Below are 26197 nucleotides of genomic sequence, written 5' to 3'. Positions count from 1 at the left end.
TCACCTAGCACCCAATATTGCAAGAACGGCTTTACCCACGAAGCAGTAGCTCTGCCAAAGGCACCGATTCATTGAGGACTCACTTCCTAACAAAGGTGATGCCAAATAAAAAAAACATAGTCCCAAACCTCTCTAAACCCTGAGTGTACGTACTTCAGCTGCCTGCTATCTCTGAAATCAGAGCTGGATTCAAAATGCTCAGCTTCTGCTTGTCTTTGCTTCCCAGGAATGACACTATAAGGGAAGAGGCAATGTATTTAACAAAGCTGTTATGCAGTTTACTGATTGTGATTATTCAAGGCAAACGCTTTGAAGTAACAGCTTAGTGCAGAGTGACAGTAAACAAGATATAGAGATATACCTAGATGAGAAGAAAAATAAATGGCAATTAGAATTGATATTCTAGGTGTAGGAAATGCCGGCGAGACCTCAATCTCCAGCAACGACACTCTGCATTTGTATTGCCACTTCCCTGCAAGATCTCCAGGATGAATCACAAAATGGCAATTAGACATCACTGAACCCCCAAATGGCATGTGAATATTATCGTGGATACTGTATAACTAAGGCAAATGAAGAACAAAGAAAAGAGGAGCCCTGTTTAGACCTCCTATGCTAATGCTTAGGGTTGACCTAAGCAGTTACAACAGCATTTAAGTTCAAGAAGATTATAAGAAATTCAGACCAGCTCGTGACTTCCAAGACGGTGAATGCAGAGGAGCTGGGGACTGTATTCAGAGAGGCCACTACATGAATATTTTTGATACCATCGCTTCCTCTCCCCACCCATTGCTCTGGGAACCAAGGACTGGCAGTGACAGATAATGTGTGGCTGAACTGTTCCTCATCATCTTGATAACATGCAGCTGTGGTCACCTTAGGTATGGGTACTCATGAGGGTACCTGAGTCCAGGCCTAAAGGATTTGCTCAGGACTGACCAGAGAGTTCAGGGCAGAGCCAGGAACACAATCCAGCAGCCTTGACTGAAATAGAAGGTAACTGTGCAAGTTGGACACTCTAGTACCTCTCTAAAAGCCCATGTGGGATGGAAACTCACACAGGAAGCATGGAAGTCCCTGCACGGTGTCATAGGAGAGATGGCAGTTTGTAAACTTACAAACTGAGCACAAACTGAAGAACAGTCAGAAGAATAAATATGATTTTTCTCTTTTCTCGTCTCTTTTGTTTCCTCTTAGATTGGTTGCAAACCTGCTTGCCATCACTTTTCAATGTTCAGGACAATGATTATACTCATTTTAATTTTCTGATTTCCATAAATCTCCCTTGGCGGGCCCAAGACACATTGGTTGCAACGGGGGGAAGTCTTTAGGTAGCGAAGCTGGTGCAACTCCATCGCTTTCAGTGGAGGAGTTTGCACAAAGGCTCTAAAGCGCGTCTATGCAAACTTTAAGGGTTCGACATAAACACAAGCGGGCAGTGCCCTGGCATGGCCATACCGACTCATAGAACTGCAGGCTTTTGTTGCAAGTTCCCAAATGTACTTAACCCACTACAATTATATATGTTTTCTTCTCGTCCAGAAATCCCCTTCTCCTCTAAACAACCAGAGATGAACGAGGAGGTGGCCACTACAGCAAAGCAATGACCTGCCTTCAGGGTGCCAAGGAGACTCCTTCCTCGCACTGGCATGAGCGACAGCCTGGACAATACCGGAGAGTTAAGATTCACCCCAATATTAACTTTCTCACTTCCATTTCCTCCTGAGCATTCCTGCATCTGAAGTCTGTAAAATGCCGCCGTTCCAAGGGGGAAAGCAAAGAATTATGACTTATCATGAACACTGTATGCAGAACATTGCTCTCTTTTTTTCCCTTTTGTTCCTACCTAATTCTATTTTTTAGAAAAATTATTAAAACTAATTGCATTATTTAATCCCATCACATAAAATCCTCCAGTGTTTCATTAATCAATGTAATCAAGCCAATCAAAATAGATAAAGGAGATCTTTTAGCAGGCTTTGATGAGATTTTATCAACATCTCGGTGCATATTGTAAAGCCTTAGCATCCTCAGAAGCAAAATAACTGTAGAATGTGGAAGCTTTATCAAGCAGGCACTAATAAAGCAGATGATGCTTGGACCATTTTAAGAGGCTCTCCATATTAAACTAATAACAGCAACGGTTTTGTCTTATATATAAAAAATATAAAAGCAAATGGAAATAGCGTTCATTTTGTATACATAGAGAGACTGCTATAAAGCAATCACTTTTTTTAAGTAATGAAGAAGATACATGTCTGTGAGCCAGCAGACCATAAAGCCAGAACACTGCAAGGAAAATGCAGTGGGTAATGCAAAGGTTATATCAGAACAGCTGTAAGTGAAGAGCCTTATTAAAAGGACAAACCATTCCTTTTTAAATGTAGTACTCTTACTCCACATCCGAGCCATAAATAAATATGAATGAATAAGCTGTGTCTTGTGCAACGTCGGTGTTTGCGCCTCTCCTTCCCCCTTCAGGTCATAGCTCCCCTTCTTCATGTTTTTGCGCTGACTAATCAATCATGAGTATGAGCTATTGAATGCTACCACAGAAACAGAAATGAAAAGGGCGCTGATGTAACACAGCACCATAGAACCAGGAAATGTGTAGAGTTGGTAGATGCTACACTAGAAACAAAGACTGGTACCACGTTGAACCAAACATTTGGCCTTACCAAACACTATGGCCAGAAGAGATAGAGCCAGCATCCCATCTAATGGACTTGGTGAACATAGTATAAAATGCCATCAGTATTTCCCTATAGCTTCTGCCCCAGCAGTTCATTTGACTTCTCACGCATGACAATTGCAGAAGGAGTTGCTAATCCACAAACGCAAAGATTTGCCAAGACAGAAAACCCTGAACTCTTGGGTTAAACTATCCGTATCTGATCTAGACCTAATAAACTGGTGCAAGGCCACTGCCCCTCAAGGTAGGTCCTCTCCTACCACTGGATTTCTAGCTGTAGTAGCAGAGATGGTGCTAATGGATTCTCTTGGGATCCTGCGGACAGAAATATCTTTTACTTGGCCAGAGTCCTCCATCTCAGCTAGTACACGTCATCCATGATGTTCACTGACTGCATGGTACACTATGAATATTGTGCCACACGCCAGTCCTTTTCCTGCCTTCTTCATTTTCATGTGTGCCCGGACCAGCTGTGGGGTCACCAGCACATCTGGGACAAGAAGACACTGTGCAACACCCAGTAGTTAGGCACAATACTCTTTAGCATCTGGTATCCCAGGAAACCTCGGGCAGTTACTGCCTTGGCTCAGTCCAGACTGGTTTTAGGATACCCAAAAAAAATCACATCGCAGGGAACAGACCTTGAAGCGCCAAAGAAATCAGCCTGACAATTAGCACTCATTGCCTACAAAGCAGAGAGAGTTGAAAAGTAAGCATTGCCTTCTCTTACAGCTAACTTGAGACTTGTTCCAGCTGAAAACACTGGAAGTTTCACCACTTTCTTTCATTTAAAGACTCTTTGGGCCAAATCCTCCTACCCCAGCTGGAGCTGTAATCTCCCTCCTGATTTTTCTCTTAGGCTACAACATGGAGATAGGCAACAGGTAGAGCTCAACGTTGGCCATTTTCACAACGAGTTCAGCACTTCAAAAGGCACTGCTAGAGCTTAACAATGGCAGGGATAAAATCCAGCAGAAATAATGGAGGAGGAGGATCTTGGGTTTTATTTAAAAGCAGGCAACATGGCACCACTTGATTGCTTAGAAAGCTGCCGGACTGAGTGTGTAGGTAGGAGCCCAACAACAGCAAAATCTAATGAATGCCGTAATTTCACCTTATGTTGTGCTTTTGTTTCAATTTTGTGTTGCAAATGGTTTTAAATGGAGTTAAGCTTGTCTCCCTCACAAGCAGGCTTTGCTTTTTTTTTTTCTCCCCCTTCCTTTCTTTTTTCCAAGCATCCAACAAATACAGATCAATTTAAAAATAAAACCAGGACTGAACACAGGAAAATGTGTTAGTCACAGAGTATTCTCTAAAAACAGCACAGGAGGCCATGGATGAGCAGTTGTGGGCACCTCGAGCCTGATCCACTTGTCTGAGCTGGGAACTCGAAGGAGCATCCCTGCTCCACCTCCACTGCAAAATCGGACCCAATATGAATTATGCAATCCCTTCAAAACGGAGCTAGGGTTTTGCTTTGAAAGAGTTATTCTATTTACTCTTGAACTCAACTTCGTGTTACCAGACCTCACCCCTCATCCCTGTGGTGCCAAAAAGTCACTTCACATTAGCTGAAACCAGAGTTTTCTAGTTACAGACACACAAGGCCAAATTATTCTCAAAACATTTTCCAGCAAGTTAAAACACTGAAAATATTCTCTGGAAAAATCAGTATAGTTCCACTGAAAGGAGCGGCGTGCAATCAGCAGAGGCTCTCACTCATTCCTTAGAGCCATTACAATCTGAGGATGAGTTTATTACATTAACTGGTTAATTAATCAATATAGCTGGTCATGTCCTAACTACTGTCATCAGAAGGAAAAGATTTGTTTCATCTCAATATTCAGCCATTAGAGGAATAAACCCATAGACCTGGAGGCTGTGGAGGGTGGGTTCCCACCATCACAATTTTGTTATATTTTTTTCATTCCATTGGAATGGTTTTTATTGTGCTTTTAAGATGTTTAATTACATCGAGGGGAGGTATAAAAATTGCATTTGATTATTTGATTATTTTTCTTTTTGGTGTTTGTTTTTTTTTTTTACATCTTTAATTTGAAATAACATTATCGGGAGGGGGAGAACTGGCAGTGGGATACTGGGATCCCCAGTCATCCCAGCATGCCACACCGTTGCTCTTTGGACGGTAATCACAGGAGCCCGGTGGCAAGCTGCGGACGAGGTTCTTCCAAGCAGCAGCATCTGGCTCTCTGGCAAGCGGAACAGGCGGCCGCACCGGTCGCGTTGGAGTTGCCCCTGGCTTCCATCACGTGGGGAAGCTGCTGAGGGGCTGTCTGGTTTGCTCTGCCCTCATCTCAATTACGTTTTCTTCAGACACATGGCTTTGAGCGTACATAAACCTCTTTACTGCTGGTGGTCTCCACTCTCTCATGCTCCTCCGTGCACTGCGTTATGGTCAAACATACAGAACGTGTATTTCCCTCTGCCCACACCCAAAGCGCCCCAAAAGCCACAGCTCACGCGCGCGCAGAAGGAGGAACAAAAAGGATGTTCCTGCGAATTTAAGGCTATCTCTCCAAATGTGGTATTAGCAAAAACCTGCCCGACATTTTCACGTAGTTGTGTTTTTATGAATAGCTGGTTAATCAACAGATTTTTCTGATTATTGAGCAGCCTGGTCTAGTGGGTGGTGTCCCTGCCCACGGCGGGGGGTTGGAACAAGATGGTGTTTAAGATCCCTTCCAACCCAAACCATTCTATGATTCTATATTTTATTTTCTTTTCGCAAAAGCTTTGCCTGTCCACATTGGGGGAAGGTAAATGTCTCTTTTCTCGCGCCATCAGCAGCGCAACTGCAGGCGCTGGTGATTTCTTGAGCACTGGGATCGATGCTGCTGGATACCGGCATCCAAGAGATGCTCCAAGCAGGGGATGTGGTGTTTGGCACACGCCTACGCCCTCCCTTCTTCACCCACTTCCTGCTAGTGAAACAATTACACCAGATTCATGCAACCGTAGATTTTTTTAAAAAAAATGAGCATAAACACAACCCAAACCTGCTCATATTAAAGCAATTAAGGAATTAAGGGATGTCACAGCATGTGGGGAGAACTAAGCTATTATTTTATTTCTTGATAGATAGTAAGTTCACTGAAAACTTGAGTATCGTGCCATACAAAATTACTTGTGAGCGTGGATGAAATTTGGAAAATAAAAAAGCCTAAATTAATACGGAGGTTCTTTTAAGGAAGACTTTATTTTGAAAATGCTGGTGTTCTTTTTTTTTAAGCTTCCTCTAAATTAAACTTTAAGTTTTCATTTTAAAATAGCATTTTCCTATCAAAAATAGACTAAAGAAAGGAATTAAATAGCTTAAAAATGAAATATTTTATGTCAGCAAAGCACAATGTCTGTGGCTGCTTCAAAATAACTTTTCCAAGGATTTTTAAATTATCTGTAAAATCTGGGGGAAAAAAAATAATCTGTTTTCAGTTGTATATAGTCCACTTTTATCCTGACTGTTTTCTGCTTCAGTCACCAAAAAGAAAATGCGTTATCCACCCAGCTCCATACATAAGGTGCTCAGAACCCTACGGAAGGATTTAGGATTAACGCATTGGCTTTTCCATCAACCAGACAACCCCCTTCTTCGTCAGCTCAAGAGGAGAAAAAGTTGGAAGCCCAAGTCTAGAGCAGATTAATGGGTTGGTACTGGAGTTTTCCAAGAAATATCCTAGCAAGAGTCAGTTTGGGATGAATTCTGGGTCAGAAGCGTGTCTGTGGTACTGCAGAGAAGAGGGAAATCCCAGCTATGGGCCAGGTGACCAGGTAGGGAATCACAGGAGGAGGATTTTGGGAGTGAGAGCCATTCACAGGTGGTTTAAGGATTTTGTAAGGAGTCAGCATGGAGAGTTTGCTGCCTTAAAGACGGGGGGGAAAATCGAAAGTATAAAAACTGCTTTTACCACATAGAGCAAGGAAACACAGAATAATTAAAGCACAAACTGACATTTGATGGATTTATAAATGTTCCTTCGGAACAAGCACTTGAAAGTATTTGATCCACACTGCGATATTTTTGGTGGTTTTAGTAAATTTGGACTCTAGTCTCTCCTTCCCTCTCCCACGCCACACAGACGGGCGAAAACTGGCTCTAGGAGGAGGGTGTGTCCAGTGCCACCTCCACAGCCACTGCTCTTCTCACTTGCACCATAAGGACATCGGTGATGTTGGTGCATAAAAGGAAGAAGAAAATAACTTTAGTTAAAGGAGAAAACTCCCAAGGTTATTATTTCCTATAGCCCAAGATATTCTACATGCTGGGGATGGATGGATGGATGGATAGATGGATGAAGACGCCCAGCTCCTCCTCAGGACACCACTGCTTCACAGAGGAATGAGAATGGGAGACCACAAATTTGGGCAGATCCCTCAATATTCTTCCATCTTTTAAAAAGGGAGAACTTTCCAGGGTATAAATTTACAGTTCTTTGGTTCCCACTGAGGGAACTGACTTGCTTAAATACAACTGGTTCTAATTAAGACAATTAGCCAAATTAAGCCCTTGAAGCCGCGTGGTCTTGTACGCGCAACAGAACTCCCTAAAAGTCTGGGGTTATGAGGTGTACAGAGGGAAAAAGCAGCTCTTCGCGAGGCTCGCTCTTGGAATGAGCACCTTGCACTCTCGATGTGCCTCAGATGTGTAGCCACATGAGTTTTTACACATCTTTCGGTTAAACCTGAGCAAAATTTAGCACTCTGGGACACCATGCGGAGTTGTCCATTTGCCCGTTTCTCCATGGGTCTCTAAACCACGTAAACGGTGCTTCCTCCAGGACCATGGAAGTGTCATATGAAATTCCTGCTCTGGAAGATGCTGTGAGTGTTATTTCCTTGGATTTTGAAGGCAGGCAATAAGAAGCCCGAAAAAGGAATGTCAGTGTGTATGTGAAAAGTGATCGAGGCTCCAGACCAGTCTTCCCACAAGCTTTTTGCTTGACCTTAATCTGTAGGGCAGTTCCTCCCTCGCAAAATTGAGAGAAAACATCCCTATATCTTCCAGGTGGGCTGTGAATTAATTCATTAGCACTGGCAAGGTATTCACATGCTAGATTCATTTCATAACTAATCATAATGGAAGCATTTAATAATAGACAGAGTAATAACTAGATTTTCATTCAGCATGAAGTTCTCTTATCGGCACACCCATAAACACCTGATTATTGGTCAACCTTTTTTTTTTCACAACTCATAACATCCTTGTCGACATTTTTCTAAGGTGCCCAACTGCATTTCTCAAAACCATTTTGCCGTTTCCATTCCAGGCGTATTTTTCCTTCAAGTTTTTGAGTTACGCGCAGGTTTACGCACACTTTTAAAGCAACAATGTACAAACTTCTGTGGCTCAGTGCCACAATGTGAAAACCATCTTTGTGGAAGCATAGAGACCCATTTCTCTCAGAAATATTTTTCCTCAAAACGAAGGCCCGCTTGGGCTGCAAAAATAGCTCTTCTGCCTGAAAAACAGCTTGTACATCTATTTACTTTAGTAAATGGACTTGGATTTGTCATCTTAGTGCAGGTGAAAAATCTGGAGTGTTTAAAGTCCTGTGTTTCATCGATAATAATTTGTACATCTCACACTGGAAAGCTTTTCTGAATGACAAACGCGGGGTAAAATACAGCCAGTAGTGTTTATATTAGTTCTTTTTTTTTTCTAATAGGCTTTATATAATAACTCCTGTAACAATTAATCCAAGCACAGAGGCTGAAACTATCTACAGTACAAGAGGATAGCATGAAAATAGAATATTTTATTAAAAAATGTCCTCTGGTTTAAAAGTCCTTAGTTATGTGAAAGGAATTGGCTTTCTTCCTTTTGTAGTGTTTCTTTATTAAGGAACTGCAGTAAGTTAAGGGGGGTTGGGCAATTGTACTATAGTTTGCATCTCTGGATAATCCTTACGTCAAAAAAAGTTGAAAAGTTGCATTTCAATAAAATATTTAAATTGCTGACATAGCCTGTAACTGGCTGTACTACACAGACTAAAGACAAGACTGCAACTCATTCTGAATTTCTCACTGGATATCAAACATGTAGATTTATGGACTGTATAGGCTAAATCACAGCAAAGGCCTTAAATATGGAGCTATAGAAACCTATTCCCAGCTCCATGCTCAGGTAGGAATCCTATAGCAGTGGTCCAAATTCGTACAGGTACTACAAAATCCTACAGGTAGCCCAAAAGCAAAGTATGATGCAAGAAAAATACGCCGAGGCTAAAAGCAAAATATTACAAGAACCAAAACGGGGCTGAAGTCACTCTTTTCCTACATTTCACTAAAGATAAGAGCATGAACTGATGAAGTGAAAATATGTACTCTCCTGTTCCTCAAAAGCAATAGCAGGAAGAGACGCGTGGCACAGCAAGTCCCAGCTGGACATCCACGTCCTGGTCAACTCCACCTTCTGCACATCCACACACGCGCCAGCCCCAGGGACTGCCCCCACGCACAGGACTGTGTCGATCCCCACCACGGCTCCATCATTCTCCTCCTCCCAGCCACAGGCAGGGCTGAAAAGCCCATTTCACCCCTCTCTCCTCTCCAGCAGACTATTGCCTTTGCACCAGCCCTGATGCCAGCACTGCCCAGAGAACCGGGTCATGGCTATCCTCTTCAAATGAACACCTGCAGCCAGCCCCACTCTCGCCCATCCTTCCCACAGCAAGCTTCAAATAAACTAACAGCACATTTTATCTATTATCTTAACTGCACATCATCCTGATGGCTCTGGCTTTACACATAGGAAGAGAACTTCGGGGTTTCGAGGATGTTCTACAAATCTCAACCATAGACACCAACAAGCAAGATGAGACTATGCTTCGGGTGGCCAAACCAAGGCACCTGGGAAGGATTCTGCTCTCACTAATGGGGTTGTCAGCACCTCCTGGACTTGGACCCCTCTTGGCGTTCAATGTTGCCACGTCAATCAAGATGCCACATCAATTGAGGCAGCCACATCACCGGCCCACCTAGACGAGGCACCAAGAAATGGTCACGGTGAGCACGGGAAAATAACTGGGCAGGGTTGTCTTATTTACGGGCTCCTGCAAAAAGCTTTAACGGAGGCGTCACCTGGCACCAGGCTGAAGAACTGACCCCCACGGGCGTTAGCAGCTCACACTGTAAACGTGGCTTTGTTGCCTAAATACAGGTGTCCAATGTCACCTGAGATGTCCCTGGGTGTCCCAGCTGGCCTCCCAGATGAGCCGGGGGGCCACAGATCTCCTGCAAGTCCTCTGCCAGACCCACCAGTGCTGCGTGGGTGTTGCAGGGACTCGAAGATATCTTGGATGCTCCTGATGACCATGTTGGGGCAACTGATTTGAACCCTGTGCCACAGCAGCGTGTGGGGTCAGGACACGGCTAGGAAATGACAAAATATCCACCCAGAAGGCATTTATTTTCCCAAGAAACCTCCTGCCAAAGGACCTCATGGCAGTGTTGGTCAGTGAGCGCACATGAAAGGAGGTTGTTTTTCTTCTCAACAACCTGTTGATGCCAGATTTACCTACACCATCAGTATGAAAATAAACACAGAAGGCAGGCATGCTTCCCTGGAAAATCCTGCTGCGTCTGGGTCGAGTTCCTGCTTCCTAGACACAGGCACAAACCAGCGTGTCATTAACGTCCCCCTGATGGGGACGGACGTTAGAGAAATAAGGAGACAGTCCCTAGCATGGCTGTCACCGGACAGGAAAATGAAAGCTCCAGAAACTCCTCTCCTCCCCTCCCCTCAAAAATCCCTTTGCAAGCAGCCATCTGAGTAGGCGCGGGAGAGGGGGAGCTGCGGGGAGAGATGAGAAGAAGGAGGTGGGCACAGGGCCATCCCGGGGGGGACTCGCATCCTCCCGTACCATTAAGCCCCCAGGCAGATGAGCCGGGGCTCCGGGAGCAGGCAGGGGAGGGAGATGAAAGGCTCCTGGAAGGAATCAGGTGCAGAGGGTGGGCAGATGCTGCTAAAGAGCAAAGAGACCCGGCCAGGCTCATTTGTCTGGAAGGGAATCAGCAGGAACTTTCTTTTTATCTCCAATTGCGGATGTTAGGGTAGTTCCTAAAGGCCACAGCTGGTTTGGACCCCACTGCTCTGCCTCTCCCTGCCTGTACTGGGAAGGGAAATGCGGCGTGATTTTTTTTTTTCCATAGGTAGAAAAATCCCCGAGTGGGATGGCCACGGACCCGTTAACTCCTCTCTGCCCACGGGACCTGTCCGGGCTCTTCCTTGCCCAGCAGGAACCCAGTCGAGTGATGTTTGTGTCTGTTTGTCCAACAACCGGTTGAATGCGGACGGGTGTTGCTGGGCGCTGCCGGAGGATTAGCCATGCTCCACCTGCTCCGCCTGGGATTTAATGGGGAACCCCCTTGCCAGGCGGGGTGAGCGGAGCACAGCCCCGTCTGTCTGTCTGTCTGTCTGCCCAGGGATTAGCCTGGCCCCACCTGGGCTGTCCCTGGCTCTGCTCACCAGGGTGGGCCCGGTGGGCCACAGCTGTCTGTCCGTCTGCCTGTCTGGGAGAGACGGATGGGCACTGCTCTGCCAGTCCTACCACCATGTCTGTCCATCTGTCTGTCTGGGAGGGATGGATGGGCACCGCTCTGCCCATCCTATCACCATGTCTGTCTGTCTGCAAGGGCAGACACACACTGCCAGGTCTGTCCATGAGGGGATGCTGGGCACAGCCCTGTCTGTCTGTCCGTCTGACAGGGCATGCTGGGAGGGCAGCCCTAGTCCATCTGTCCGTCCCACAGGGGATGCTGGACACAGCCCTGTCCGTCTGTCCGTGTGTGAGGGGATGCTGGGCACAGCCCTATCTGTCTGTCCATCCATGAGCGGATGCCGGGCACAGCCCTGTCCGTCTGTCCGTCCGTCCGTCAGGGAGGCCGGGCACTGCCCGCCCTCCCTCCCGGCGACCCGCCGTGCCCGGTGCGGGGCCGCTGACGCCCCCATCTCCCCGGGGGGGGCGGGGGGGGGGTCGGGGCGGGGAGGGGCGGCCGCCGGCGGGGCCGAGCCTGGGGCGGGAAGCCCGACCGGCATCGGGGCCGCCGCCCCCACCCCACTCCTTCCTTCTCCTCCCCCCCGGAGGAGATTAAAAACTGCCGGAGGGGGAATAGCCGGGATTAGGCCCGGGGGTGCTGGCAGCCTCCGGGGGGGGGGCGCGGGAGCCGGGCAGCGAACGGCCGCATTGTCTGCCGGTGCCAGCACCGGGCAGGGCACGCACAAAACGCCGACAAAATACCCCCAAAATACCTTTTTCCATCCCTAGGAGGCGGCTGAGCGGAACCCCCCCGCCCCGCTCCGGCCGGGACCCCGGCAGGGAATCCTTCACCCCCCCCAAAATAAACACCCAACCGTGAACCGCCCGTTACCGGCTCCGCTTTTCCAGACTCAGGGGTGCCCCCCCCCCCTCCCCCCCCCCCCAAGTTCGGTGCAGGACAAAGATCTGCGGGAAAGTTGCCCTTGGGGATGGTTTGGGGGGGAAAAAAAGCGGTTTGCGGGGAGGGGGGGGAATCGATTATCTTTTTTTTTTTTCCTCCTTTTTTTTTTTTCTTCTAGGGAGAAATCGCGCTGCTGTGGTTTAAGTATTTTAATTTTAATTATCGAATCAACTTCATTTCCCAGGGAGGGGGGGGCGGTTCGAGCAAGACTTGCTTTAACTCGCTGAAAGACGCGCACCGCTCCGCGCCCCACCCCCCAGCCCGCTCCGCAGCCGCGGAAACACCGCGGGTGAACGGGGCTTGACCAAGCGGTCCCTCCTATGGCGAGAAAAAAAAATTAATACATAAAATAAATAAAAATTACAGAGCAAAACCCTCGGCCGCCAACACCCGGTGTAAATACACTTTATCAGCAAATCGAGCAAATGAAAGTTTAATTATTGTGGGTTTTAATTTTTTCTTTTTTAAGCCCAAAGAAATGCCTGAAGCGAAGGCGTCGCTCAGGCGAACGCTGGCGCTTGGCAGCGCTGGAAATGAGCCGGGGTTGGGGGGGGGGTGGAGGGGTGGAAGAAGGACTTTTCCCTTGGCTGTGGGGCAGGGATTCGTTTGCAAACTGCAGCTTAACCCGCTACCACCACTCCGCATTGTCATGCTCTTAAATATCCTGAATTAGGCAGCTCTTAAAAGTCCCTTTAAACCGGGCGGCCGGGGGGCGAGCCCTGTTTGCACAACTTCTTGAGGTTGTGCTGCCATTAAATAAATAAATAAATAATAATTAAAAAAATAATAATAATACGAATTAGGGCGGGGGGGGGGGAGTGGGGAAGGCAGGGGGCTGGTGCTGCTGGGTTTTCTCGGATGATGGCTGGGTGCTGCTGCTGCTGCCGCCGGAGGAGGGGATGAGCTGTGGCCGGGCAGGGCGGAGGGGGACGCGGGGAGCATCCCCCAGCACCTCTCAGGTACGAGCACTTCCATTGACATTGATGTAACTACATTAGAGTTAATGGCAGCAGCCTGGTCCTCATTATTAATTGTCTTTGTGTTTGGATAAAGTATGTAATCTTCTCCTCAACCACACCATTAAAATAGGTTGCCTTTTCAATTAAGAACTGTCTTGAGCACAGCAGTCAATTTTCCTAATGAAGATGCATTATATTTTCACTTTTTTTTTTTTTTTTTTTTTTAATAATGGGAAAATCCCACGTTTTCATTAGGCGTGATTACGGAGAAAGTACAAGAGGGGGTTTGTCTAAACTAAATGTGGCCCGTGTAGTGTATTAAATACTAGGCTTTTAAATAAATTGAAATTTCATACAGATAAGACACGAGGTTGGGTACAAACACGGTCAGATTCGCTTCCTTCAGATTAAAAAAATGCAGAGTCCATTCTTTAAAACGCACTTATCAGATAGAAAATAGTGATTAAAACAACTACAGTCGACTCTTAGCCGCAATTACTCGGGTAAACTTTTCACTCAGCCTAGTTTGCTTACATTAAACCTGAGGATGATGCTTTAAAATAGACTTGCACTTTCTGCTAATGTGCAGCTTTGGGGAACAAATAGCACAGTTTAATCATGCAGAAACACACAGGAGCCGGAATAGTCTCACAATTAATTTACCAAAATAAACCCGGAGCTGCCTGCATTGTTTCATATTTAGCTTCCACTCCCCTCCTTCCCCTGGAGAAAAACAGCCCTAGTTCTTTAGAAAGGAGGAAGGCTGGGGCAGCTTTGGGGGGAGTTGGGATATTTTTTTTTCCTCCTTTCTGTTTTGTTTTTTTTTTTCCCCAAGTGGAAAAGGAATATTTCATCGCGTGAGAGCAAAGAGTTAAATTTTACATAATGTAAAACACTTTGGGGAAAAAAAAAAAAAAAGAAAAGAAAGAAAGAAAGAAAACAAAGTGGGATATTTGTGAGGCTGAAAAGCTGCAAGAGGATGGTGCCTGGATTTCACCGCAGTGTTGTAACTTGTGGGATCTTTGTTACCGGACACACAGACACTGGCAGACGCACAAACCAGTCTCTTCCCGCACGGAAACTACCATTATCCATATACAACTTCAGAAAGGGAAAATTAGCTGCAATCTCCGGCGCTAGTTTTAAAGTTTCCAATATGAAGAAAAAAAAAAAAAAAAACCAAACAAAAAAACCACCAAAAACCTGCTTGCAAGGGAGGAGGAAGTTAAGCACAAGAGTAATTTCTTATTCACATGGTAACAACAGTTGGTTTCTGATCTTTTGCAAGCTTTCTGCATTGTGGCTTTGGTTGGGGGGGGGGGGGCTACTTTGGGGGTTTCGGGGGGTATTTTTTTAATGAACATTTGTTTCTCCACCAGCCAGCGGCTAAAGAAGATCTGCAAAGAATGGCAAAGAAGATTTTCGATTAAAACCTTAGCCCATCTCCACGGATTACTTTATATCGATTCCTATATATATGGCTGCAACTGATGGGCTCTAATTAAAAATCCAAAGCGGGGGGGGGGGGGGGGGGGGGAGGAAAAAAAAAAGTTCTTTCTGGGTCTCAATAAAAGGAGCTTTTCATATACGGGAAATAAAGGTTGTAAAAGGTTACAAACGAAAGACTAGTTTAAAGCTTCTCTGCGGTTTTCTTTTCTTCTTTCTTACAAAACCCCTTTTCTGGCTCTTTCTCTCCCTTCTGCCCCCTCCCCCCCGACCCCTTCATTTCTCCCAAGTTTGCCAACACGCGAGATATGGGACTGTAACCGTTATTTTAATTTCTGGGTTGGGAGCTATAATCTGATTGCTGCAGAAAGCTGCTCATCAAGGTAACTTCATGGCCTGGAGAGAAAAATTATGTAAACTGGCAGTATTAGCGCCTTTCAGCAACACACACACACACGGACTCACAGACTCACAGACACACACACACACACACACACACACACACACACACCCTTCCCCAGCCCTCCCCACCGGCCCTTGGGGGACGCCCCGCACCGGCCCCCACGCGTGCACCTCCCCCCCCCAAAGACTTTTATTATTATTATTATTTCACACACTTGATTTATTTCCCTATTTAAGGGTTTGTTGTTTGGGTTTTTTTTTTCGGGGGAGGGGAGTAGAATTCCCCCTCCGCCCCCCCGGTGCACATCAAACCTTCCCTCAGGTGCAAGCCCTGACCTCACTCACTTTCTCTGCTCTGGGGGTAGCATTTTTGGGACTCGTCTGGCTCCGAAATGAGCTGAGCAAATTGCACATCGCCCCCAAATGCCTCCACCATCCCTTCCTCTCCTCCCCCGGGCCCCCCCATCCCAATTACGAAACTTGCTTTCCTCTAGGCGCAGATGCTGCCTTAATATATATATATATTTAATTTTTTTATACTATTTTTTTCCTTCCCCAAAGGAGGTGACGGCTCTGCCATCCCTCCCCCAGACGCCTGGAAAAGAAGGGGGATTTTTTTTTTTTTAAAGCATTCCGGCATTTTAAAACGAATCCGACCCTTTCTGGAAGTGACACAGCTTTGCCAGCGCCTCTGGCTTGGCATCCCCAAAAAGGGAGATTTTGGAGTGGGCGGGAGTGTTGAACTGGAAAAAAAAAAAAAAACACAAACCGAAAATAAAAAAACCCATAACATAAAACCCCCAACAACTAAAAAACCCCAACCCGCAATTGAATTGCAGATAAACTTCAAGGAAAGTCAGGAATATTTTAACTAGACACAAATCCGATGAGGGAAAAGCTTAAAAGTGCGTAGCATGCATCGCTTTCCGGAGCCGATCCCAGATATAAAGATGACAAATAATAAATCGGTTCATTTGGGGTTTTTTTTTTGCTTCCTTCCTTAACTTTCACCCGACCTGAATAAATGATTAATTTAATTTTCTCCCCCCACACACCCCCGCTTGCTTGGTCATAACATCCAAGGGCAGCAGCTCAGCGCGATCAGCCTGGGGAGCGACACACACGGCAATAAAACCACTCGCGAAACGGTCGCGTTAGGGAGAAGAGTCGGAAATTAAATCAGAAGAAGGAGAAATAAAGAGAGAGAAAGAGAAGAAACACAACTATGCAGAGAGAGAAAATGGCTCTGTAACACGACTGGCATCGGAAAGTTGGAGAACTTACTGAGAAGCAGAAGTTACAGTTTCTTTTCATCCCAGAAGCAGATTTTGGTTCTCTGAGCACAAAGTTCTTAGAGGGTAGAAAAATCACACATCTCCACTCACTCCCCGTTAGCCCCAGCTAGTCTGGCTCTCTGGGACTGTACCTGCTCTGAAACGCTTTCCAAACGGACCAGAAAAGACTGGGAAGTTAAAAAAAAAAAAATCATTGAAAAAATAAGAATATAAAAAACCCCAAGTTCTTACAGCTGCAACAATGCTTATTAATATATTACAATTTTTTGCAACTTTTCCCCGCGCTGCAGAAGGCTGAAGGCAGAGGCAGCTGCAAAGTGTGTGCAGGATTGCTCCAGGAAAGCAGGTTCCCCCTTTTTCCCCCTCTCAGATCCAATCTTTGCAAGAGCCATTCCGACACATTGCTAAGCTAAAGGGAAATTCTCTTTGATAAAGCGGTGTTCCCAGCTTCTGGGTTTTAAAACCTAAATCTATATTCAAATCTGGCTGAAGGTGTGTTCTGGGATTTATGAAAGCCTCTTAAAGGGGTAAATTTACCAAACCGTGACAAAATCATCACAATCTTACTTTAGACATCTGAAGTGGATGAGAATTTTAAAGAGACCCTTGTTTATTTAAGTAACACTGTCCATCTCTGCCACTTGTTTTATTGGCCGCGTGAATTATTCCCAACTTCTCCGGCTGGGGTTGGGGGGGCAGAGGGAGAGGCTGGGATGTCCCTGTCGCCTCTGGCACAGCTCTGCCTGCCCGCTGCCCCACGGCCGGGCAGGGATGTCAGCCCGGCTGGGCTCCCAAACCTGCTCTCCCGGCTACTTTCTTCAGGCACTGAATTTTATTTCTCTGCCTTGCTTAGCCCTCCTCTGCCACGGCCCGGCTTCCTCCAGCCCCCAAACACCCTTTTTTTGTTGTTGTTTTGTTTTTTTTTCCTTTTTTCCCTCACCCCTTTTTATTTTTAATCGATTTCGAAAATACCCTCCTGGTCAGGATACACGGGAACGAATTATCTCTCTCATTCTTCCAAGGTGGATTAAGGTTATTAAATAATATGTGGGGGCGGGAGGCGATGGCAAAGGCGGGGAGGGGGGGGCATGAGGGGGGAGGTGGTGGGGGGGAAGGGTTCAATCGGGATATTTATTGCTGGTGCTCTGCTAAAAGGAGAGGCTGAGGGGTGGCGTGGCCGTGCCGACATGCGGGGAGGTGAGAGGGAAGGATTTGCCCGGCGCGGATCTCTGTGCGAGAGGGTGGGGGTTTTTTTAGGGGGAAGGGAGAGATGCTGAAAAGGGATGGGGGGGGTTGCAGCCGCTCCTCGCTATCCCCCCCCGCAAAAAAAACGCAAAACAAACAAACCTACAAAAGGTCCTCCCCAAAAAAAGTCTCACGGCTCTGAGGGGAGGGGGAATAAAAAAACAAAACACAACTCCAAGGAGCTCAGGGGCTGGGGGTCCCGGGGGGGGCCTGACCGAGCGTACCCGGGGTTCCAACTTTCCGCGAAGTCGCCTCGCAAAAAAAAAAATAAAAAAAAATAAAAAAAAGCGGCCAAAGTGGGAGCGGCTCCGGCGGGCTGCTGCTGTGCGAGGGGTTATTTTGTTTGTTTGTTTGTTTATTTGTTTAATTTCCTCTCCCCTCCCTCCTTCCCTTCTGCCCCCTCCTTCCTCCTCCTCTCTGGGAGGAAAGAAAAAAAAAAACAAACAACACAAAAAAAAAAAAAACAACAATAAAAACCCACCCTAAAACCCACCCAACCACCAAGCCCATCCCCGAACATCCCAAACCTGCTCCTGCAAAACCGCCAGCCCGGGCTGCACCGACAGCGCTCGGGATCGCGCTAAAGTCCAAGGACAACCCCATCGGATCGCAGGCAGCAGCCAGGCTCAGGGAGAGCCACAAAGAGGCGAATTAATTGCTATAACTTCATTAACATAGGTCACCCCATTAAAATGATCGAGCCGCCGCATTTATTTCGCCCCCCCCCCACTATTGTCAGAAGTGAGGAAAGTGGGTGAGCGCTCCCTCCCTCCGACCCGAGCCGCCTCCGTCCTCCTGCCTTTTGCCATAAGCTTTATTTTCGGGTTTCTTTTGACCCAGGAGAAGTTGAACGGGGAAGGGAGGTGGGAGAAGGAGCGTCCCGGTGCCCGGTCCCCGGTGCTCCCGGCCGGCGGGGAGCCCCTCCCGGCCCTCCTTACCCCCCACCCCTTGGCTGCACCGACTTTATTTCTATTAAAATACGCGCAATTCCCTATTTGCAAATTCATGCCAGCGCCGCTGCCTTAGTCCCATTCTACACCATCACTCCTGTATATCTTTTTTTTTTTTTAATAAAAAATTTAAAATACATTTATATTCCCCCCAGGTGACTCGATTCCCCTCGCCCCGGGGCTATTTGGCCCCTGGGAGGCGGAACGGGGGGTGCGGGCCCCTCCGCGGGTGTGATAGGGGGGACCCGGGGCTGGGGGGATCCTGGCACCCCGCTCCCCTCTGTCCCGAGGAGGGTGGGGGGGGTCTCCCCTTTGCTCCCGCAGGTTTCCTCTCGCCCAGCTCCGCGCTGCTCAGCCGAGGGCTCCGGGCAGGCTCCGCATCCCCCCCCCCTCCTTCCCAAATATTTACTTATATATTTTAATATCTTTTGTTGTTATTATTATACACCCCACACACAGCTTTCTGCTGTCCCCCCGCTTCCTCTCCTTCCCCGGGCAATACGCTAACGCCATCGCTGCTGTCCATCCCATTAATTTGTACAATGACTTCATACGCTCCGCTCCATAATGTATATTTTTAAACCGAGCAGGTTCTTTTAATGTATATTCTCGTGTCATTTCGGTGGCTGTTATTTCTTGCTTGATTGTCCCCCCGGTACAGCAGCGGCCTGTTTTTTCCTCCCCCTGTTGTGTGTTTTTATTATTTTCCCCCTGGCTTAGATGTGTCAATCACTCTCTCCCTGCCATTGGTTGGAGAGTTTGCGTCAAAAAGTTGCCAGAGAGGCGCTTTCTCAGCAAAGCTCCCCGAGAGAGGTAGAGACCTCAGCTCCAACGCACCCTGCCACTATTATTAAAAATAAAATCACTTTGACCAGCTCCGGCACCGGCCAGCTCTGTATGTACCGAGCCCAGACCCCGAGCATCCCTGCATCCCTCTCCTGCACCGTCCCCTCCCCTTTCTCCCCCATTTATTCTCCTTTTTCAAACATTTTTTCTCTCTCCCTCTCTCTCTCTCCCCCCCTCCCACCCCCCCACCTCGCCCCCCCCTTCCGATGTGGTGGGCATGTGCATGCGGCGAGCTCTCTCTAACCTCCCGCTTTGTGTTTTCTCTCCCAGCTCAAGCCGACCCCTGAATTTTGGCGAGGATCCGGGAGCCGGTTTCACCCCTCGCCCCCCATCCCTGCCCGCGGCTCCGGCGAGGCTCGCAGGTAAGTCCGACCCTCTCGCTTCATCCTTCTTTTTTTTTGGAGGGGGGAGGCATTGCTCAGCGGGCAGAAATACAGAGGGAAGAGGGGGAAATTAACATTAAAATTATGATTATTATTATTTTCGGCCGCCCGGAGGAGATGCGGGGCTGCCCGGGGGAGGCCGGGCCGGGCCGGGCGGAGGAGGAAGGCGGCCCCGGGGCCGGGGGACTCGGCCCCCGGTGGGGACCGGGAGCTGCTGGATGAAAAGGCGAAGGGCCAAAGCCGAGGAGCGGGGAGGCGATTCCCACCTTGGCCGGGATGTCTCCCGTGGGGTCGGGCGCGGAGCCGGCTCGCTTGTCCGCCGGCAGGCGCGGTTCTGCACCCCGATTTCGTTGGGAATATGATTATTTATTTTTTTCCTTTGGTCTTTAGTTATTCCCTGGCCCCAAGGTGGACTTTTAAAATTAGAAATAACCAGGAAGAAATTTCTCCCCTCTCTCGGCTCCTGCCTGAGACCTGCTCCCTCTTCCTCCTCCTCCTCCTCGCGATGCGTAAAGAAAAGTAATTTTGCAAAAGGTTTTTTTTGGGCACTCCCGGAGACCCGGGCTGGAAATAGCAGGGAGAAAAAAACCTTCAAAGCGTTTTGGGGCCGGAGCTCCATGGCTCGGCGCGGGTGAAATGGATGGCGAGAACGGCATTCAGGTCGGAGAGGGGCTGGAGCTGTTTTCCACCTCCTTTTTTAATTTATTTTTTAGCCGTGGGAAAACGTTTCGCCAAGGCAGCGGTCGGGTATAACGCGCACTGCTCCGCGTCCCGGCCTCTCTCCTCGAATCGCACCGCGGTGACAAAGAGAAAGTCGGGGAAAGTCCTTGTGCACCGGCACAAGTTTCTTTAGAGCTAAAAAAAACCAAACCAAACCAAACCAAAAAAACAACCCTCCTTCGCTGCAGGGATTTATTTAGATTTCGGCTTCTCCGAGAAGTTGAGCTTTATCATTATTTTTTTTTCTGGAAAAGATGCAACTCCAGTTTAAAAAAAAAAAAAAGAGGGAAAAAAAAAAAAGGGAGTTAAAAAATGCGAGCCGGTGGCAGTGGGGAGGCAGAGGTGGGTCAAACGGCTCGGCGGCGGAGGTCGCTGCCCGCCGAGCCCGGCTCCGTCGCTCCCGGTCGGCCCTTTCGTTTGCCCGCACCGGAGCGGAGCCGGCGGCCGCGGAGCTGCGCGCAGGTTCGGGGGGCGAAGCGCGGGGGGGGGGGCTGCGCGGTGCCAGGTCCATCCCCGCCACCTTCGCACCAGTGGAAAAATTCCCGTATTGGGAAACATCAACCCAAACCCTCTTTCCTCCAGGGGGTGAAAATTAGAATATTAAAATTGTATTAGAATAAAAAAAAATAATTAAGAAATGCGGTGGAGTCCGGTGCGGGCAGAGAACCGAGCTCTCGTTTGCAAAACAAAACAAAACAAATTCCTTTTTCTATCTTGGCACCTTTCCCCGCTCGGCGGGAGCCCGTCCGCGCTGCTCCGCGGCCCGGCGAAGCCCCCTCACACCCCCCTAGGCAGAGCCGCAGACTGCGCGCCCGGCCGCGGATCGCTGCCTTGCATTAATCATCCCGGGCGATCAGCGGAGCTGGGGCCGGTGGCCCGTAATTAGGGAGCGTGTGCCGCCCGGATTATCTCGTTAGTTTATCAAGAAAACATTTATTATAATTAATTCTCGGACGGGGTAATTATTATTGAGCGAGGGCAGAGCAACTGGTAGCCGGGCTCTTTGCGGAGCGGGGTGGGGGTTGGGGAGGGGGAAAGGTGACAGATTGCGGAGCGGAGCCGTTGCTCCGCGGGCTGCGGGGCAGCGCCGGGATGCGCGGCCGCGGGCGAGCGGCTCCGCGGGCGGCCGCGCTGGGCTGGCGCCTCGTCGGGATGCCGCCGAGTTTAACAGAGCGGAGGTTTGGGGTTGTTTTATGCTTTTTTGTTGGGTTGGGGTTTTTTTTGAGTTTTTGTTTGTTTGCTTGCTCCTTTTTAAGCGTGCAGCAAACCCATTTTTACTCTCCCGCGCATTCTGCGCTGGCGAATAAATTGGAGGCTAAGTCTCGCCCGGACACCGGCTCCCCCCTCGGCAAAGCTGCCCCTCTCCAGCCTCCCCCCCCCGCCCGGGTGTGTGTGTTAAAAGCGGGGCCCGACCCTGCGCTCCTCGCGCTAGATGCGCATTTTGAGGGCTGCAAAGCACTTCCACCGGTGGGGAAAAGGGGAAACTCCGCACCGCGGATAAACTGGCACCGACGGGGCCGGGCGGGGGGTGCACAGGGGCCGGGGGGGTCCGGCAGAACCCTTCGTGGAGGCGGCTCCGCTCCCGTGCGCGCTTGTTACCCGAAACACCGAGTTTTGAGCTATTGGGGAAGAAAAGTTGCGCTGGAGTTCGTTTTTCCGACGGCCGGTGGGAATGGACGGAAGGGCGAGATTTTGCACAAAAAAACCCCAAACAAACAAAAAAGATATTTTCTAGGTGGAAAATAGTCTTAACCCTTTGAAGAACCCCGGGCTGGCCCCTTGTCGGCCATTTTTTGGCGGAGGGTGTGTTTGGGTTCCCCCCCGCCTCCCCTCGCCTCCCGCTGCCAAGCGCCCGGCCCCACCGGGGCAGCGAGCGGAGCCCCCGGGGGAGCCGGGGCCGGGGGAGCCGCTCGCCCACTCGCTCGCCCACCCGCCGGGGCCGTCCCGGGGCCGCTCCCCACCGAGGTGTTTGTTTAGCTTCAGCTCCGTCATCAAGAGTTTCTTGAAAGCCTAATAAATCTGTTACTTGCCTCCAAATCTAATTACCCGCCGTACTAATTAGGTGCAAATGGCCGGTGGAAATTACTGCAGACGTGGAGTGATGGCGGTAGAGCAGAAAAGTTTGTCTCTTCCCGAGCGGGCATTTGAGCTCTGAAATGCAGCAACGTCGGGGGAGGGGGGTGGGAAGGGGAAAGAGAGGGGGTGGGAAGGTTTGAATGTTGCCCAAACCTGGGATAATTAAAGTCCTTGCAAGAGACTAGGGGAGAGATAGGTTTCTTGAATTGTTTCTTTGTTTTTCACCCTTGGGCTTTGTTATCTGCATTATTTATTTAGCCGAGGGGTTCTTTGTGTCTGCCAATGGCCCCAATCAAGTTTTGCTTGAGACAATTAGCCGGTGCCCGGCCGGGAATCCTATGCAAATGCCCCGGGCTGCCGTACAATGCGGGCAGTTGAAGGCATGGGGGGGTTTTGTTCGGGCAGTAATTACTGGCTGGGATGTTCCCCCCCAACCCCCCCCCTTCCCCTCCCCTTCTCTCCTCGCCCCTTTTTTGGGAGAGATGCGTTTATCTAGTCAGTCTCTCCCCGCTCCCAAATCCGGCTGGGGTCCGGCTTTACGAGCTGGAGGATTTGACGGGGGAAGGCAGCGGGGATAAAAGCTGAAGGGGGGGGCAGCGGCCTGACCCCCCTCCCCCCTTCCCTCCCTCCTCTGTCTCCTCCACAGGCACCTGGCGGCCCCCCCCGCCCGACGGCACCCCCAGGCACCGCCCGGGGCAGGCAGGGCGCTCGGGCGGCTCCCCCTCGCCCGGATTTCGGCCAACTCTCCTCCCCGCCACAACTTTAGCATGATGTCTTATCTTAAGCAACCACCTTACGCAGTCAATGGCCTGAGTCTCACAACCTCGGGCATGGATTTGTTGCATCCGTCCGTCGGTTATCCCGGTAAGCCACGTTTTTCTTCCCTTTCCCCCTCCCCGCGCTCTCTCTCCCCCCACTTTTCGCCCCACGGAGGCGAAGCCGCCGGGCTCTTGGAGACTTTTGGAGGTACAACGTGCCCAGGGACCGTGATGGTGGAGGGGCGTGGGCCCCCCCCCCTTTCTTCCCTTCCTCCTCACCCTCAACTTTTTATCCGGGGAAGGGTCTGCAAAGACCTTCTAGAACATACTTTACCCTTTAAAAAGTACATTCTACCTTTTAAAGTACATCATTCCTGCTGGAGGCTGAGGGGCAGATGCTCCAGACCCATCCAGGGGAGATGGGGAGGGGGTGGGATTGCTGATGGCGGCTGAGAATTGGGGTGCGGGTCGCCCAGGAGAGGAGAAGGGAATGGGGGTGCCCCCCTGGGGTTGGGGATGGAGGGGACACAGGGGATTTGAGGGGCTGCTGAATGACAGCCAGGGCCTCTGTCTCCTTTCGCAGCCACCCCCCGAAAGCAGCGGCGGGAGCGCACGACCTTCACCCGGGCACAGCTGGATGTGCTGGAGGCCCTTTTTGCCAAGACCCGATACCCCGACATCTTCATGCGGGAGGAGGTGGCGCTGAAAATCAACCTGCCCGAGTCCAGAGTGCAGGTAGGAAGCGGGGGCGGGGGGGGGGGGGGGCGGAGATCCCCTGCCTGTCCCCCACCTCAGTCCTAGCTGGGGCTGGTTTTAGGGGATGGGGTTGGTCCTGGAGCGAAATAAAGTCCCTGTGGGGTGAAGGAGGCTCATGGATGGGTGAGGGTGCAGGGGGGGATGGAGCGGCAATTTGCCTCCCCAGGGTTAGAGCTTGCCCTCTTCTTCCTCCCTGTGCACTGGCGGCGTTGGTGCAGCTCCCAGATCCCGGCTCCTGAGCCGCCCGCAGCCCTCCCCAGCCCCCTCGGCCTTTCTGAGCCGGGGAGGGCTCCCCAGCATCCCCAGGCTCTGCATTGTGCCGTGCCCTGGGTGCCAAATCCCAGCCCGTCCTGCAGGCGTTTGGGGTCCCTGTGGAAGCTGTAAAGTATCCCGCCCCCCCTTCCCCAGGGATCCCCGCATCCCTGGAGCAAGGCCAGACTGGGATCCCCTTTCACACTAGTACAGGCTGGGGGCTTCCCTCTCCCTTTGAAGGGACTTTGATAAGCGAGAAGAGACTGGCGGAGGGGACGCCTCTCCTGGGGCTGGGCTGTGTCTCCTCCACAAGCAGCCTGCAGGAACCCAATCCAGACAGCATTTTGGAGGTGCTGCTGGCAGGAGGGTGGGCCTGGGGGGCCTGTGCTGCTCCCCCAGCACGGATCCAGGACACCCCTGCTCCTGGCACAGGACATCTCCAAAGCCGTCCCTCCGGCTTTCCTCCCTGCCAGGCTTCCCAAAGCTGCCTGGTGCTGTGCCCCAGCAGAGCGTGGCCACCAGGGACCGGGATCGCCCCCCTTGAAACCTCCCCAGCACCCCCTCCTCCCCAGACCCAGCCCCCTTGGTCCCCACTAAAAGCGGGGGAGATGGGCCTGGCTGGTGGGGAGAGCAGAGGGTCTATTTGGCTGGTAAATGAGACATCTTTACCCCCCTCCTCCCCAACCCCTGCCTCTGTTTCCCTAATTGTTCCCTCCCTTTCTGATGCTCTATTGTTTCTAATTAAGGGCTTGACTTCAATAGGCCTTAAATGATGATTCCTGGGGGTCTCCGGCTGGCAAACAGCAAATAGGGAGTGCACCCCTGCGTTTTCCCCCCAAAAGTGACCTTATTAAGCAGTTTGATTTGCCCATTTCCACTTGTTATTACTGCTAATGATCTCAGGGAGGGGGAGCCCCGGAGCTTTTCTTTGCAGCAGCCTGCAACCCTCCACTTGCCGGGGAGCGCTTTGAGTGCCCCCTCCCCAGCGAAGTCCCCACCACCACCGGCTCTTTTCCCCGCCTTGGGTTTGCTCGTGCATCCCTAACCCCAGGATTTTTTTTTCCTCTCTCCCTCCCCGGCTCTCCGTCTCCAGGTATGGTTTAAAAACCGCCGAGCCAAGTGCCGGCAGCAGCAGCAGCAGCAGCAGAACGGGGGCCAGAACAAGGTGCGGCCAGCAAAAAAGAAGAATTCGCCAGCCCGGGAAGTGAGTTCGGAGAGTGGGACCAGCGGGCAGTTCACTCCCCCCTCCAGCACCTCCGTCCCCACCATTTCCAGCAGCAGCGCCCCTGTCTCCATCTGGAGCCCAGCGTCCATCTCCCCGCTCTCCGATCCCTTGTCCACCTCTTCCTCCTGCATGCAGAGATCCTACCCCATGACCTACACCCAGGCATCAGGCTACAGCCAAGGATATGCTGGCTCGACCTCCTATTTCGGAGGGATGGACTGTGGATCTTACTTGACCCCTATGCACCACCAGCTTCCCGGCCCAGGGGCCACCCTGAGTCCCATGGGTGCCAACGCGGTCACCAGCCACCTCAACCAGTCTCCGGCCTCCCTCTCCACCCAGGGTTATGGAGCCTCCAGTTTGGGCTTTAACTCCACCACCGATTGCTTGGATTATAAAGACCAAACCGCCTCCTGGAAGTTAAACTTCAATGCTGACTGCTTGGATTATAAGGACCAGACGTCATCATGGAAGTTCCAGGTTTTGTGAAGAACCTTTGTGGTAACAAGAGAAACCGCGATGAGAAGGAACAGGCTGGTGTGTAACGCTCCAGTTTTAGTCAGGTCTTGGTTAAATTAAAGAGAAAAATAACTCAACGGACAAAACAAACGAACAAAAAAAATAAAAAACCAACAGCGACAAGAGGGGGAGGACAGTGTTGGTGTGATCCCGTTCGGACTCATCTCCTGCTCAGACGCTCTGGAAAAGGAATAATAAAAGAGGAAAAAATGGAGGA

The 26197-nt window shown here is 50.0% G+C and overlaps 1 protein-coding gene across 2 annotated transcripts; it reads left to right on the top strand.

Moving 5' to 3' along the window:
* Positions 1-23237: 23237 nt before the first annotated feature.
* Positions 23238-25950, top strand: OTX2 (orthodenticle homeobox 2). 2 transcript variants are annotated; one of them, XM_054199982.1, is made up of 3 exons: positions 23238-23334; positions 23812-23963; positions 25330-25950. In XM_054199982.1, exons 1-3 carry the CDS (start codon positions 23238-23240, stop codon positions 25948-25950), a joined length of 870 nt encoding a protein of 289 aa, XP_054055957.1. The 2 variants fall into 2 exon arrangements, with proteins under 2 accessions (XP_054055957.1, XP_054055955.1); XM_054199980.1 differs by having other exon boundaries at positions 23791-23963.
* The last annotated feature ends 247 nt before the right edge of the window (positions 25951-26197 follow it).

This window comes from Rissa tridactyla, chromosome 4 (genome assembly GCF_028500815.1).
Source record: "Rissa tridactyla isolate bRisTri1 chromosome 4, bRisTri1.patW.cur.20221130, whole genome shotgun sequence".
NCBI lineage: Eukaryota > Metazoa > Chordata > Aves > Charadriiformes > Laridae > Rissa > Rissa tridactyla.
Note: the sequence above shows the minus strand (reverse complement) of the source record. Positions and strands in the feature narration are given on the sequence as shown.